This window comes from Glarea lozoyensis, assembly GCF_000409485.1.
Source record: "Glarea lozoyensis ATCC 20868 chromosome Unknown GLAREA16, whole genome shotgun sequence".
Taxonomy (NCBI): Eukaryota; Fungi; Ascomycota; class Leotiomycetes; order Helotiales; family Helotiaceae; genus Glarea; species Glarea lozoyensis.
Genome location: NW_007360990.1, coordinates 2,049,274 through 2,061,900, shown reverse-complemented (window position 1 = coordinate 2,061,900; position 12,627 = coordinate 2,049,274). Strand labels below are relative to the sequence as shown.

The 12,627-nt window shown below is 50.3% G+C and overlaps 4 protein-coding genes across 4 annotated transcripts; 2 read left to right on the top strand and 2 right to left on the bottom strand.

Moving 5' to 3' along the window:
* Nucleotides 1-415: 415 nt before the first annotated feature.
* Nucleotides 416-1,189, bottom strand: GLAREA_07934 (ClpP/crotonase; the record flags this gene model as incomplete). The annotated part of the gene is made up of 4 exons (XM_008082621.1): nucleotides 416-955; nucleotides 1,005-1,030; nucleotides 1,086-1,104; nucleotides 1,154-1,189. 4 exons carry the CDS (start codon nucleotides 1,187-1,189, stop codon nucleotides 416-418), a joined length of 621 nt encoding a protein of 206 aa, XP_008080812.1.
* Nucleotides 1,190-1,653: 464 nt separating this feature from the next.
* On the top strand, nucleotides 1,654-3,330 carry GLAREA_07933 (uncharacterized protein; the record flags this gene model as incomplete). Its single annotated transcript, XM_008082620.1, has 1 exon — nucleotides 1,654-3,330. The coding sequence occupies one exon, from the start codon at nucleotides 1,654-1,656 to the stop codon at nucleotides 3,328-3,330; it is 1,677 nt and encodes a 558-aa protein (XP_008080811.1).
* Nucleotides 3,331-3,454: 124 nt separating this feature from the next.
* Nucleotides 3,455-4,428, bottom strand: GLAREA_07932 (alpha/beta-Hydrolase; the record flags this gene model as incomplete). The annotated part of the gene is made up of 2 exons (XM_008082619.1): nucleotides 3,455-4,303; nucleotides 4,363-4,428. 2 exons carry the CDS (start codon nucleotides 4,426-4,428, stop codon nucleotides 3,455-3,457), a joined length of 915 nt encoding a protein of 304 aa, XP_008080810.1.
* Nucleotides 4,429-7,922: 3,494 nt separating this feature from the next.
* On the top strand, nucleotides 7,923-11,062 carry GLAREA_07931 (uncharacterized protein; the record flags this gene model as incomplete). Its single annotated transcript, XM_008082618.1, has 11 exons — nucleotides 7,923-8,497; nucleotides 8,581-8,626; nucleotides 8,732-8,761; nucleotides 9,105-9,134; nucleotides 9,248-9,396; nucleotides 9,507-9,722; nucleotides 9,793-9,892; nucleotides 10,006-10,104; nucleotides 10,230-10,328; nucleotides 10,425-10,606; nucleotides 10,735-11,062. 11 exons carry the CDS (start codon nucleotides 7,923-7,925, stop codon nucleotides 11,060-11,062), a joined length of 1,854 nt encoding a protein of 617 aa, XP_008080809.1.
* Nucleotides 11,063-12,627: the final 1,565 nt, after the last annotated feature.

Sequence of the window (12,627 nt, the reverse complement as noted above, 5' to 3'; positions counted from 1 at the left end):
CACCACGGTACCCAGTCGCGCTCCGGCAAGTTAGGCAAAAGCGTAACTCCTCGAGCGCCACGGGTAACGAGAAAGATGCCACCTGGGTAGCATCTCACCTCTGTCATAATCGTCGATGTGTCAACCCAGGCCATATCTACTGGGAACCATCCTGGTTTAACCGCCTACGGGACAATTGTCTCGGGGGTAATCAATGCCACCACAGACCCCAACGCTGCCTACAGGCCCACTGCCCCGAAGGGCAAATCATTGACTGGACAGAGTACTTGGAGATGAAGGGGAAACAATCTTAGGATGTTCGAATTTTAGGATTGTGTAGATATCCTGCTTTGGCTTGGCGGACATTAAGCGTACTACACACATCGCGGCTTATTTATTGTTGTCCTTCGGAGTGAACTCAAATAGTAACTAGATACTACTCCGTTATGTTTGCATTCTTGTCTTCTAATCTTCTGTCTAAAATTTCATCCACGATGCCCATCTCTAGAGCTTCAGAGGCGCTCATGAATTTGTCTCTCTCCATCAACCTTTCAATATCTTCCAACGAATGCGCTTTGGTCAGGTGCTTGGCGTAAATCTCGTTCAATTGTTTCCGTACCCTCAGTATCTCCGTCGCATGAATCGCGATATCTGACGCCTGCCCAAAGTATCCTCCGCTCGGCTGATGTATCATGATTGAAGAATGCGGCAAGCAGAATCTCTTGCCGGCCTCTCCACCACACAGCAGCAAGGAGCCCATCGAGGCGGCTTGACCCACACAAACAGTAGACACTGGTGACCGAATGTAGGACATCGTATCGTAAATGGCGAGACCTGCGGTGACAGAACCACCGGGAGAGTTGATGTAGAGCGTGATCGACTTTTCGGGGTTGTCGGATTCGAGGAAGAGGAGCTGGGCGACCACCGCTGCGGATACTGTCTCATTGACCTCCCCGTTGAGGCATATGATGCGTTCCTGGGCGACGTTAGAGTATAGACAACGAGCGCATGCCGAGTCTACCAACCTGAAGGAGCTTTGAGAAGATGTCGGCTAGGAGTAACAGGTCAGTGGAATGATGGCACTCCCGCTCGAGGACTGCACCTACAAGTGCGATAGCCGCCGCCCTACATCATCAGCTCCTTTCCCATGCGTCGAGGAGGGTCAGAGACTCACGATGGTTTCTGTGATAAAAGGGACCGGTGTCCACATCTGGGGCGCGGGTCGCACAGCCGAGACGCAGAAGCAGCGAATGTTTGTGCGAAAAGCGTTGCTGATGGGAAAACGCCGGAAAGCTGTGGCGAACATCGCGACGAAGGGTGGTGGTGAGCGCTTGAGATGGCGGGGATCGATGAGGCCGATGATCAGAACATGGCGGGCAGGTGAGAGGGTTGGAGGTTGAGGTTGGGGGTTTCCAGCTCAATATGAGTGTGCTCCCAGTTCGCCTCGGGCTCGGGGTTGCAGCTTGTCGCGCCGCACCGCACCGAACGCGACAGACCCACCACCCGCAGAGCCTCAGCGGAGCCTGCAGGTGAGCAGAGCCTCAGTTCCGAGCCGATGGGATTTCTGGTGACAACCTTTATCTCTCGCCTGCGGCTGCTGCACCTTTCCTTCATCGTCGCCAGCCTTTTCTGGATTCTTGTTTCTGAATCTTTCCTCGAGCATGCGGTAGGCACATGCAGTTCTTGTTCACAGCTGGAGCTCGCATGTATGCGAGACCACTTGTCCTGCGACCATGTCTGCCTCCATCAACAATTAACCTGCCTCTTCCCATCGGCGTCGGACGCACTTTTCACGACTCCCACTCGCAAGCCCAGTCGGGGCGAACACCAACACCAGCCACGGAGGATGGCGAGGCGCAGCTTGGATTGCCGCTGAGAAACGACGATGCAGGCGATACGACGGCAAGACCTTCCACCACCGACACCCCTCGCGCAGCAACCCACACGCATCTCCCGATTCGGTATCCCACCACAGAGAAGCCGACGATTCGATATCGCGCGACGGGGAAAGGAGAGCAGCAATTCATGCACAACGAAACTTTCCAGCGTATCCAAATGAAGGCCAATTCTGGACTCGCGCCTGACTCTCTTTCGAACGCCAACGTCTCGGGCGCCGAAACCACCCAAGATGTCCCCATACGATATCCCACCACCGAGAAAGGAGAGCAGCGATGGATGCGCAGGTTCATGTACCACCGCATCAAGATCAAGTCTGAATCTAGAGATGCCCAGCAGGCAGAAAATGGCGCCTCGACCGACATGGAGGAGGATGAAGACCCGGGCGACTTTTCCGACTTTGTTCATGGCCTACGGTCGCTCGTCGTGAACACCAACAATCCCGCGCTAGCTGATGGCAGGAACTCAGAAAGTGCTTCCAGCACATCCAGTTTGCCGAAATCCCCTCTACTGAACCCGGACATAATCAATCCCAACCTTCGGCGCAAGACCAGACCCAGCAAATCCCCAACTCCTTTTCAAATCAAACTCGACAAGAATGTCTATGCCAGAGCTATCGCAACTCCCGTTCGCATCTGTCAATTGACCCGAATCGCCTTGCCAAGATTCTTTCTGCAACAGATTAGGCTGGTGGCCAGCATCAATCCCAAGAACAGGAGGCGGTCGGTTCAGTACATACCAGGCGGAAGTCTTTTATGGCAAGGTGATCGGAAAGATCGTCCAGCGATGGAATATCTAGACAACCACAATGCGGAGAACGTCGATTGGGATGACAAGGAAGGTGGCATTCGTCGCTCCCAAAGTTCGGGGTCTGGAGTATATGTAGTCGCTCGTCAATCTGCCATCTCGGCTCTATCCAGTACAGATGCGGGATATGGAAGAACTCCCAGACGAGTCCTGATGCCACCATCACAATGCAAGAACAAGAGGGTGGTTGACATGTACCGCCATGCCCACTTCTATGCAGACATGGATCAGTTCATTCTCAAGCTCTTTCGCCAACGTGTTCGTGCCAACATACTCAGCCTGGTACAGTTGAGGAAAGGGTATCTTCATGAATTCGACTCGTGGGACGCGGCGCAAGTTCACAGCCCACAAGCATCTGCATTTCTATGGTTGGGGTTAGATGGCAACCCACCGCCAGAATTTGCAACCATTCTCCATCGCTCGCGACCTTTGGGTGATCCCAAGAAATTGCCAGTACATAACCTCAGATCTTTGTTGAGTAGGGAGGACATCGATTGGCTAAGGGAGAAAACACAGGATATCCCTATTTTTTGGCGACCTGTCGTGGCGGTCAAGGCCCGCCGAATGACGATCACTTTGCAACAGCAGCTTTGGCAATTGCAATGCTATATAGCTGAGCACAAAGACTTGTACAGCAACCTTAATTGAACGAAAATCGTGGCAAAATTCAGTGTCGTCACATTGGCAAACATATAGATTAGAGTTCACCACCCCATAGGTCTTGTAATATGCACTCATTTAATGCCAACATCAATCGGTACGAAACAAATTTTCATAATCTTGACGCTGGCTTAAGCTGTGCGTCGTCAGGCCCAAGTCTAGCCATGATCCAATCCCCGACGTCTTTGGCAAATATGTGCGTGTTTTCAGGCAGATCTGCATGTAGCTGATGAGACCAACCTTCGTATGATTTGAATTCTTTGTCCTGGATTTGCGTCTGTCTTGCTACCCATGCCTTACTGGCTTCGTAACTCGTGCCCTTATCCTCCGTCCCGTGCCCACACCAGATGCTCCTCACGCCTTTGTTCAACCTCGTGCGGCCCTCGTTCAAGGCAGCTGTCCGATCCAGCATACCGGCCAAGCCTTCTAGAGTTCCATAGTCATGGATCAGCGTATCCTCCTTGAGTGATTCGACAACTTTCGGATCTCGGGTGAGATTCTGCGGAGGGAGCGCCGACTGACGCGCGAGATGCGGAAACAGTCTGCCAGCCAGGCGACCGAAGAAGACAGTCACGCTTCCTGGCTCGAAGCCTTTTGGGAACCCGATGAAAGGACTCTCCAGTATCCAGCCTCGGACGCCAGCCGTCACATCCTCATACGCCGGATCGCTCGCTAGCATCAGCACCTCTCCACCACCCATACTATGTCCCATCACGAAAACGGGGACTTCGGATGGTAACTGTGTTCGAACGAAAGACGCGACATCTGCGATGACTTGACTCGTGGGGCCTGTCAATCCCCTTTCAGATGGCTTTGTGACTGATCGGCCCCATCCTCGTTGGTCGAACCCGTGGACCTCGACGCCCCGCGATGCTAGAATAGAAAATAGGTCGTGATAGCGGTTGGTATGATCGTTGAAACCATGCACAAAAACGAGTTTCGCTTTCGAGGGTTCATCCGGCTGGGAATACGGCGCAGATTAGTGAGTGCGCTCGAGGCTGGAGGAGGGGCGGTGTGTACCTTCCAAGCTTTGCAGAACAGCTCCTTATCACCTATCCTATGGACTCCCTCTATTTCCATCGCCATGATGTGATGCGAGTCTCGATAGAAGAGCGCACAGAGTCTGCAAATGGATCTGTGTCGGAGTTGGATTGTCGTGATTCTGCGGTGTTGCGTCTTGGAATGTGCGGCGTCTTTGAGCCTCGGTGGAGGTCCCTGCAGCGGAATGCGGCCGCACATGGAATTCCTAGCGTGCTGGCTGGCGTACCGTACACCTGGACCTGGTACGTTCAAATCCTTCTCGATGACAACAACATTGCTTCGAGCGCCATTACGCGCAATACTTGTCGGATTCGATCACGGATACACAATACGCGTCTAAAGCAATGACGGCTGCTGCGAGCGTCGACTGGCTTTCCGCCACGCCCTCAACGTTCGTTCTCCAACGGTATCGTCGAAGGTACGCAAACAATGTCATTACGCTATTAATTCCATATCATTTTCGCTGACTCTGTCTTGCTCTAGAGAATGACATTATCCTGCTGAGAAGGACCACTAACCCGTCGCACAATCCAGTGCTGACGGCAGAGTTGTCGTCTGCTGGCAAGACAATCCTGGACCGCGACGCAATCCTCCTCGATTGGATCATTGGAAGAACCCTCCGACAAAGAGTGAGGTCCAATAAGGGAAAAGAATACAGGATCCATCAAGCAAGTCTCGCTGAGTGTACGGATCTCAGTCCGAGAGTTGTGACGCCGGTATGCGATCTCTAACCACTACAGTGGTCCTCACTGATGGGTCCTTCTCTCCAGATATCCTCCCAGGACGCAGCTGCAATCATTGCGCTCCTGGACCTTCACCCATCAATGCCAGGCGCCGGTGAGCAAACAGGAGCGGCGAGAGGCTGGAGATTTTCGAAGCCGGTACTGGTGATGGAGCACTCACCTTGAATCTTTCCCGGACGACCCATGGCGCAAACGGATGTCCACGTAAGGTTTCGAGCGATAGCATGCTTCACTCTACAACGGACACAAACGATGGCACCGACGGGAAATGATTTTTGCATTCACTTGCTAGCACAATGGATGACGGACATCTGCAGGGCTGGCGGGATGACAGAGCAGCCATGGCAAATACTTTAGATTGTTCGTTGGCACATTCTTGGCACGCGCAAAAGACGATTGCGAATTTTCGGGATGGGATTTATAAGCACAACATTGACTTCCATGTAGGACAGATAAAGCAGTCCATATCCGACCCCCTTTCACCCGATGTTAGAGCCCCGTTCCTTGACCACGCGATTCTCGACTTGCCATCGTGTCATGAGTACATGGAATCCGTGGGATGTGCTTTGAAACCCAACGGGTCACTTCTGATCTTCTGCCCCAGCATTACGCAAATTAATGCTTCGGTGTTACATGCCAATTCGAAAAGCTTACCATTGTACTTGGAATCGGTTCCGGAGCTGGGTGTTGGCTGGCGCTGGGGTTGGTGGCAGAGAGTGGGATGTTCGGTCTGTCAAACCGCGGGTATTACTGAAGGGGGAAGGAACGGAAGCGCTCGAGAGCCCCGAGAGTGTAGAGTGTGGTGAGAAGGAGGAGGCAGCCAAAGAAACTGGCGTGTGGGAACTTGTCTGTCGCCCGGAGGTTGGACTTCGAACACAGGTTGGAGGGTTTGTAGCTCAATGGCGTAAAATACAACCTTCGTGATGATGATCACAACGGTTGTGACCTAGCTAGTCGAGGGAAAAAAAATCCACGAGGTACCCCTAGACTTTTCACTCATCCCATTCTTCTCTGGGGTTCTACGACGCACAACTTGCCCTTACCGAGTGCGAGTTATGTGGATTCTGGTTTGAACTCAGCCGCGACAACACGGTCGCGATTCTCGCTCTCGAGCTGAAGGTATGACTGAGAGCCAGCGGCATAAGGTACATCCTTTCCAATTCCTGACAGCAATCGATGTACCTATGGTTCGATCGAGGGTCGTAGAAGTGTGGGGAGAGGGTTTGGAGAGAATACTGCTCGCTTGTTAAAGTTGCGGCATCTTGCTCGAACAGACACATTTTTCAGATGAAAATCACCATCTCTCCATCTGCTTCAGTCTCTCTCCGGTTGACATGATTCCTCGCCATCTTCGTCTGGAGCAAACAGACCTTGCTTGTGATAGACCTTCCCAAGTGAGAAGTCTGTTGATATTTCTGGTGGCAACCCACGCTGAAGCGTTGCACGGAGACTGGACTGGACTGGACTGGAGTGGAGAGCTGTCCACAGGGCATCGCAGCGCTTGGTTTATCAGTGACTCCTCGGGGGACCTTGTGCCTGTGACTCGGATCAATAGTTGCAAGCAGGAAAGTTACGATTGAACAGCATCAGCAGGTAGGACACCTCTTCGCACGCTTGCAAAGTACCTGGTTGAACAACATCTTTCTGGGTTCAATTGCGAGCAGATGTTACGGGTTGAACTGTTATTAGTATGTCCGCTGCTATTATCCAGTCGGTCAAGGCGGTTCTATCGATCGCGGATTTGTCGCGTCCTCCGCCGCAAGACAGGAGCAGGCGCCATTCGAACCGGAAATGTTCGTGGCAACCCCACGTGCGTGGTCTTTATGAGTTCTGGAGAGTCTGAGTCTAGATGCAATGTCAATAAGTCCATGGTCTTTTCGTGGTGCCATCCCCATCCCGTCGTGGTTCGGCGGTCAGCAAATTGCTTTCCAATGCGCAGACAGAATTGGGCGCCCCCGGTTCAGCCTTTCACGCCACATTCGCTTGTATTGGCATGCGACAGAGCCAGAAAGGCCACAAGGGGCGCATGGAGAGGTGACAAAAATCGAATCAAGCATGAGCGAGCGCAAAAGAAAAGTTATCTATTTGGCAGGTTCCACTCCACCGGGTTGCTTTTTTATCGCAAGTCACGCCTCGTCAATCTCGCCCAACGCCCGCAGCTGAAAGGGGCCGAAGATGTCTTAGAAAGTCTCAAGCAGCGACAGCACATCTCCACCGGCACCAAGGTGCTTCGAAGTACACATGTACACGTCGTTGGAAATCTCTTTCCTGGACCGTTGATGCCCACAGCTTGCCTCGCCATGCTCTCTAGCAAGGCAACTCGGTGTGATGGTCTGACAAAAGGATTGTCGGGTGCTCCAAAACCACGATGCGGTCATTTCCCCTGTGTTCGCCTTGAGGTCGATATGTTGACCAAGTTTACACTACGAGTCTTCCCTCGCTGGCTCGATATCAAAAGAACCTTGGAAGTTTTGAGGCTTCTCGCTTCTCGCTTCTCATGTCTCGCTTCCTTCTCCATGAGGCTGAGAGGCTCTTCGCGTTCTCGCGTGGGAAATACCAGCATTGTTTTATAGATCTTCTTTTGCGCGATTGAGCCAATAATAGTAATTTGGGCACGAGTGTTGAGACTTATTGACCTCAATCAATACTTCGAACCAAGGGGCTAGATCGCATACGTTTCCCTTACAGCTGAGCGGAAGCCATGGTTTATCCCGTTCCTGTCCGGTATTTAGTACCTACCTTCCCCTTTAATCATCACCACCATCCCCTCGATACTACATTCACCACTCGTTCAAAATGTACGTTAAGTCATTCTTTTGCAATTTGCTGCTTGCCGGTGCCATTGCCAGCTTTGCAAACGCCTCGCCTGCAGAGCTATACCAGAGAGCGGGATGTTCGACGACCACGACTGTCACGGCGTCTAGGACTGCTACCAAGACTACCACTCAGACGGAAACAACTCAGGTCACCAAAACTGCCACCAGGACTACCACTCAGACGCAAACAGTGTCAACTCAGGTCACCAAAACTCTCACGTCAACTTCCAGAAGCACTCTCACGCTTACAAAAACCAACACGCAACAAGCCAGGACTACCGTCACCTCCACAATAATCCAGGGAATCAGCAAGCAAGTCACGCTCACGGAGACTTTACCAGCAACCTACATTGCAACAACGACATTGATTTCCACTATCTATAACAATGCGCAACTGACATTGACTGAGACATTTCCTGCGACGACCACGTTGATTTCCACCATTTACGCTAATGAGCAGTTGACATTGACTACAACACTTCCCGCGACGGCCACGTTAACTTCCACAATTTACGCCAATGAGCAGTTGACGTTAACGCAGACGGAGCAAGCAACGTATGTCTGGTCGGATTTTTTTTTGTCAGATCAAATCGGGCGATTCCATACTCTTGTACTTTTCCTTCACTGATCAGACGTAGATACACATCAATCATTACAGAAAACCCTACGTATATCAGCACGATTGTAAGTACCCTCCACTGAACGACTACACCTGTCACCCCTACAGAGTGGTTCTGTTTAAAAGATAGCATCCTTCCACTCCTGATAACGTCCGCTAATGTTATGCAGACGCTCAATCCAACAGAGTACTCTACAATTGTACGTTGCCCTTCTCCAACTCCGCGTACTCGAAGAACTCAATCACCTGGCATACGAGCCTCATTAAAAAACCCCCACTGACTCGTTGCAGACGATAAATCCAACTGAGATTTCAACAATCGTAAGACATACCCTCCCCCCCCCCCCCCCCCCCGATCACCTCGAGCGCGCATTCACGGAGCTGGTCCATGGGTGGGGCAAGATTTCGCTTGGCCATATCCACGCCACTTGTTAAGAATTTATTGCTAACTCTCTCAAGACTTTGAATCCAACGTACACGTCGACGGTGGTAAAATTATATGACTCATTCATCTTACGCACTTAGATAGCTAACTTCTGCCAGACTGAGCTCCCAACCTACATCAGCACTATTGTATGTATCCTCGCACTTCCCTTTGTGCCCTCAACCTGGTGTCAGTTGAACACCCGCAGGCACACTATGACTACGATCCCGGAGGTTCAATAAGCCATGCTGATTCTTTACAGACTTCAAATCCAGTTGTCACTGTCACACTCACCGAGACAGGCTCTGCCTCCACCACCCTGACGACTACTCTCCCAGCCACGGAATATTCAACTAGCACAATCACAGAAACTCAAACACAGAGTGCACAAATCACATTGACTGAGACGCAGTGAGTAGTTACACCTTCAGTTCCCATAACCTTCCTCGCGTCTAGCAAACCTTCGCATATTAGGCTCTTCCTCTTGTCCCAATGTGTAACTCTCGCTAATTTCCTTGAAGGAGTGCTACCTACGTCTCCACGATCACCGAGACACAAACACAGTCGGCTTCATTGACCATTACAACAACGCTTCCAGCTACCGCATACTCAACCATCACTGAAACCGAAACTCAATCTGCATCGCTGACTCTGACAACCACGCTTCCAGCTACGGCATTTTCTACGATCACTGAAACAGAAACACTTAGTGCTCAACTTACCTTGACCGAGACCAAGTATATCCCCATTTCTTTTTCTCCTTGAGAAATTTGTGAATTATCAGGGATATTACTAACGATCATGAAGGGGCGCTACCTATGTTTCGACAATTACTGAGACCGAAACACAGTCTGCATCGCTCACTCTAACAACTACCCTTCCAGCTACCGCGTTCTCAACTGTTACGGTACGTGATGCAAGCCCTCCATTACCAATCCTTCTCTGTAACCAGCTTCATCTAAATACAAATCGGTCACACATGATATGATTTGCCCATTCAATTTACTAATTGGTCTCTAGTCAACTGAAACAGCCAGCGCGCAATTGACTGTGACAGAAACCAAAGGAGCCACCTATGTCTCGACTATTACTGAGTTTGCGACCTACACATCCAATGCCGTACGTTTCACCCATTCTAGATCTACAGGTCAAGTCGCAGCCTTGTGATGTTGGCTGGATCTGAGAAGACATCCTCATTCCTATGTCTACGTTAAACCGCGCAGGTGCTAATTCGTTCGTCGCAGGCCATCACAATCACCAAGACCAATGACGAGACCACTGTCGTTACTCGCACAAGTGGTGCCTTAATAACAGTCACTCAAACAACAGGCGCCGTCATAACTGTGAGTTCAAGTCTTTTGCTGACATGATGTTTTAATGACATGAACCTCATTTTTCTTCCTCGCTTGGTTGTCAAGTTCTCGGGCTAATTTTATCAGGTCACTCAAACCACTGGGGCTGTGGTTACCACCTACAACTCTGCCACTGTCCGGAACACCGTGACAGCAGTGACAACTGTCACAAGCTCTGTTTGCGCCGTTGCTTCACCTACTTGCGTACCAGGTGCCATCGTTAATGGGGGATTTGAGTCCAGCGCTTCTTCTCCGGCGCCTTGGGTGTCGTCAGTCGGGGCAAATACAGGAGCTGTGTCGACCGCCAACGAAAAATCGGGTAGCAGATCATAGTCAGTCCTTCTAGAAATATCAAGGCCTGAACTTTCCATTTATTGTGACTAACTTGCCACTTTAGAGATTTTATACAAACAACAACCACAGAATCTAAGATCTCTCAATCGATCAATCTCTGTGCGGGCTCCTGGGCCACCCTCATCGCTTACGGAAAAGCATCGAATTCAGCCAACACTGCAGTTTGCACCGCTAAAATCTGCTTCGATACTGTTTGCCATTCCCAGTTACTTTCTACAGCCTACCCTACATCATCTACGGGAGCACTACAGCTTTCCTACAGCCCTACCGTCTCCGGCCCTGTTGCTATAATTGTTTCCGTCACGTGTACGGGCGTTAGCACAGGAAATGGGAAAGGCACAGTCTCCTTTGACGACATATCGGTCTCATAATGGCGGACGTCGAAAGCATCCAGCGACTAAATCGCATTCTATATATGTTGCAGCCTCATTCAAATATCTTGCTCTACTACTCCATCATGTATAATAAACACGCCACTCTTGTTTTTACTTGAGTTGCTTTCTTAATAAGATTGATTTATTTCATTTCTCTTAGGGATAGTTTAATGTAGCAGACTGACTTAATCGATTTCACAAACCTTGATCTCAAACGCTAAAACATCTCTTTCGTGATATTTTGGAGGTACGCAGCTAGACAGACAAGAGAGGCCAACCAGATAGAATTTCCGAGTCCAGTATTTTTATGGGTTGCGCGTAACGCAATGCTGGGATGAACGGATGCATTATGTAGTAGCTCAATTTTCGGCAAGGATTATCTACTGCGGTGAGACTCATTGAGTATTGATTTTAGCATTGACCTTGCAGCGATCAAGCCAACCTTCACAGGTGTTGCAATTGCTGGCTATTCTATTCGTAACCTGACACTAGGTACTTTCAACTCCCAAGGATTCGCAAAAGATTTCATGAACATATCAATAATTATCAATACCTTGTGGGCAGGAGGGTTCTGTGGCGTAAAACCATAAGACTGATAATTTGGCAGCATGGATTTCCAGCTTTTCAGCATCTTAAGACGGACCCACCTGGTTGTAATACTCTACGCCCGTCAAGCCGCTGCTAACTGCTAAACGTCGTTATTGTAACGGGTGCTGTAATCTTACCAACACCTTCTAAATCTAACTAACACCCCAACCCTTAAGCATCTTGAGCTGCATCACTGCTGCGATGCATCTAATAGGCTGCCATCTTGTCGGTGCAAAATGACCCCTGTTCAATCATTATAAGTTGGAATCAGTCGGAATGCTTTTGGTACCTTGTTCCTAGGACTTGTTCTCAATACCAGCTAGGATCTCAGGCCATTTTTTTGTTCTTCTTCCGGTAGCGATAGTGGATGTAACATGCGGCAGGCCGGTATCTTTCCTTATCATATCAATCTAATCTTTGTCTCATTCTTTGGTTCTTTTTCCTCTGATTCTCCCTTCGAAATCATGAAATGCTGCAAATCCAATGCCGCACATTGTCATTGAGATGGAACTCCAAAAGTAAGCCACGTGGTTCAATCCTCAAAAACGAGGATCGGCAAAGTTCTGTCTTCGGGGGTGTGGTTGCGAAGACAAACAAAATCCACTCAAATATGTTTACTCCCATGCGATGGTACATCAGGAACCTTCCGGTCATGCTTATGCTTCAACGTGATCCGGCCCGGGTTGGCCGAGTGGCCGGAAGAGCGCAAGCCGGGCCGACACGATAGGTTTGCCGAAAACCTGGGGAAGCCGCCCAAGCTATCGGATACTTCTCTCTCTCCATTCAATCGACGACTCCTGGAACCGCTTTTGACCCTTAACCGCACCCTTCACAAACCAAAAACGGCGTTCCCTCCCGTCAAGAGAAATGTCGTCTTGAACCTCTTCCTGTTTCCGGATGGATCAGGAGCACCTCTTGCGCTTCGAAGCTCCGCGATAGCTGTCGCCCCGATTTGAACGTGCTACCCCCATACG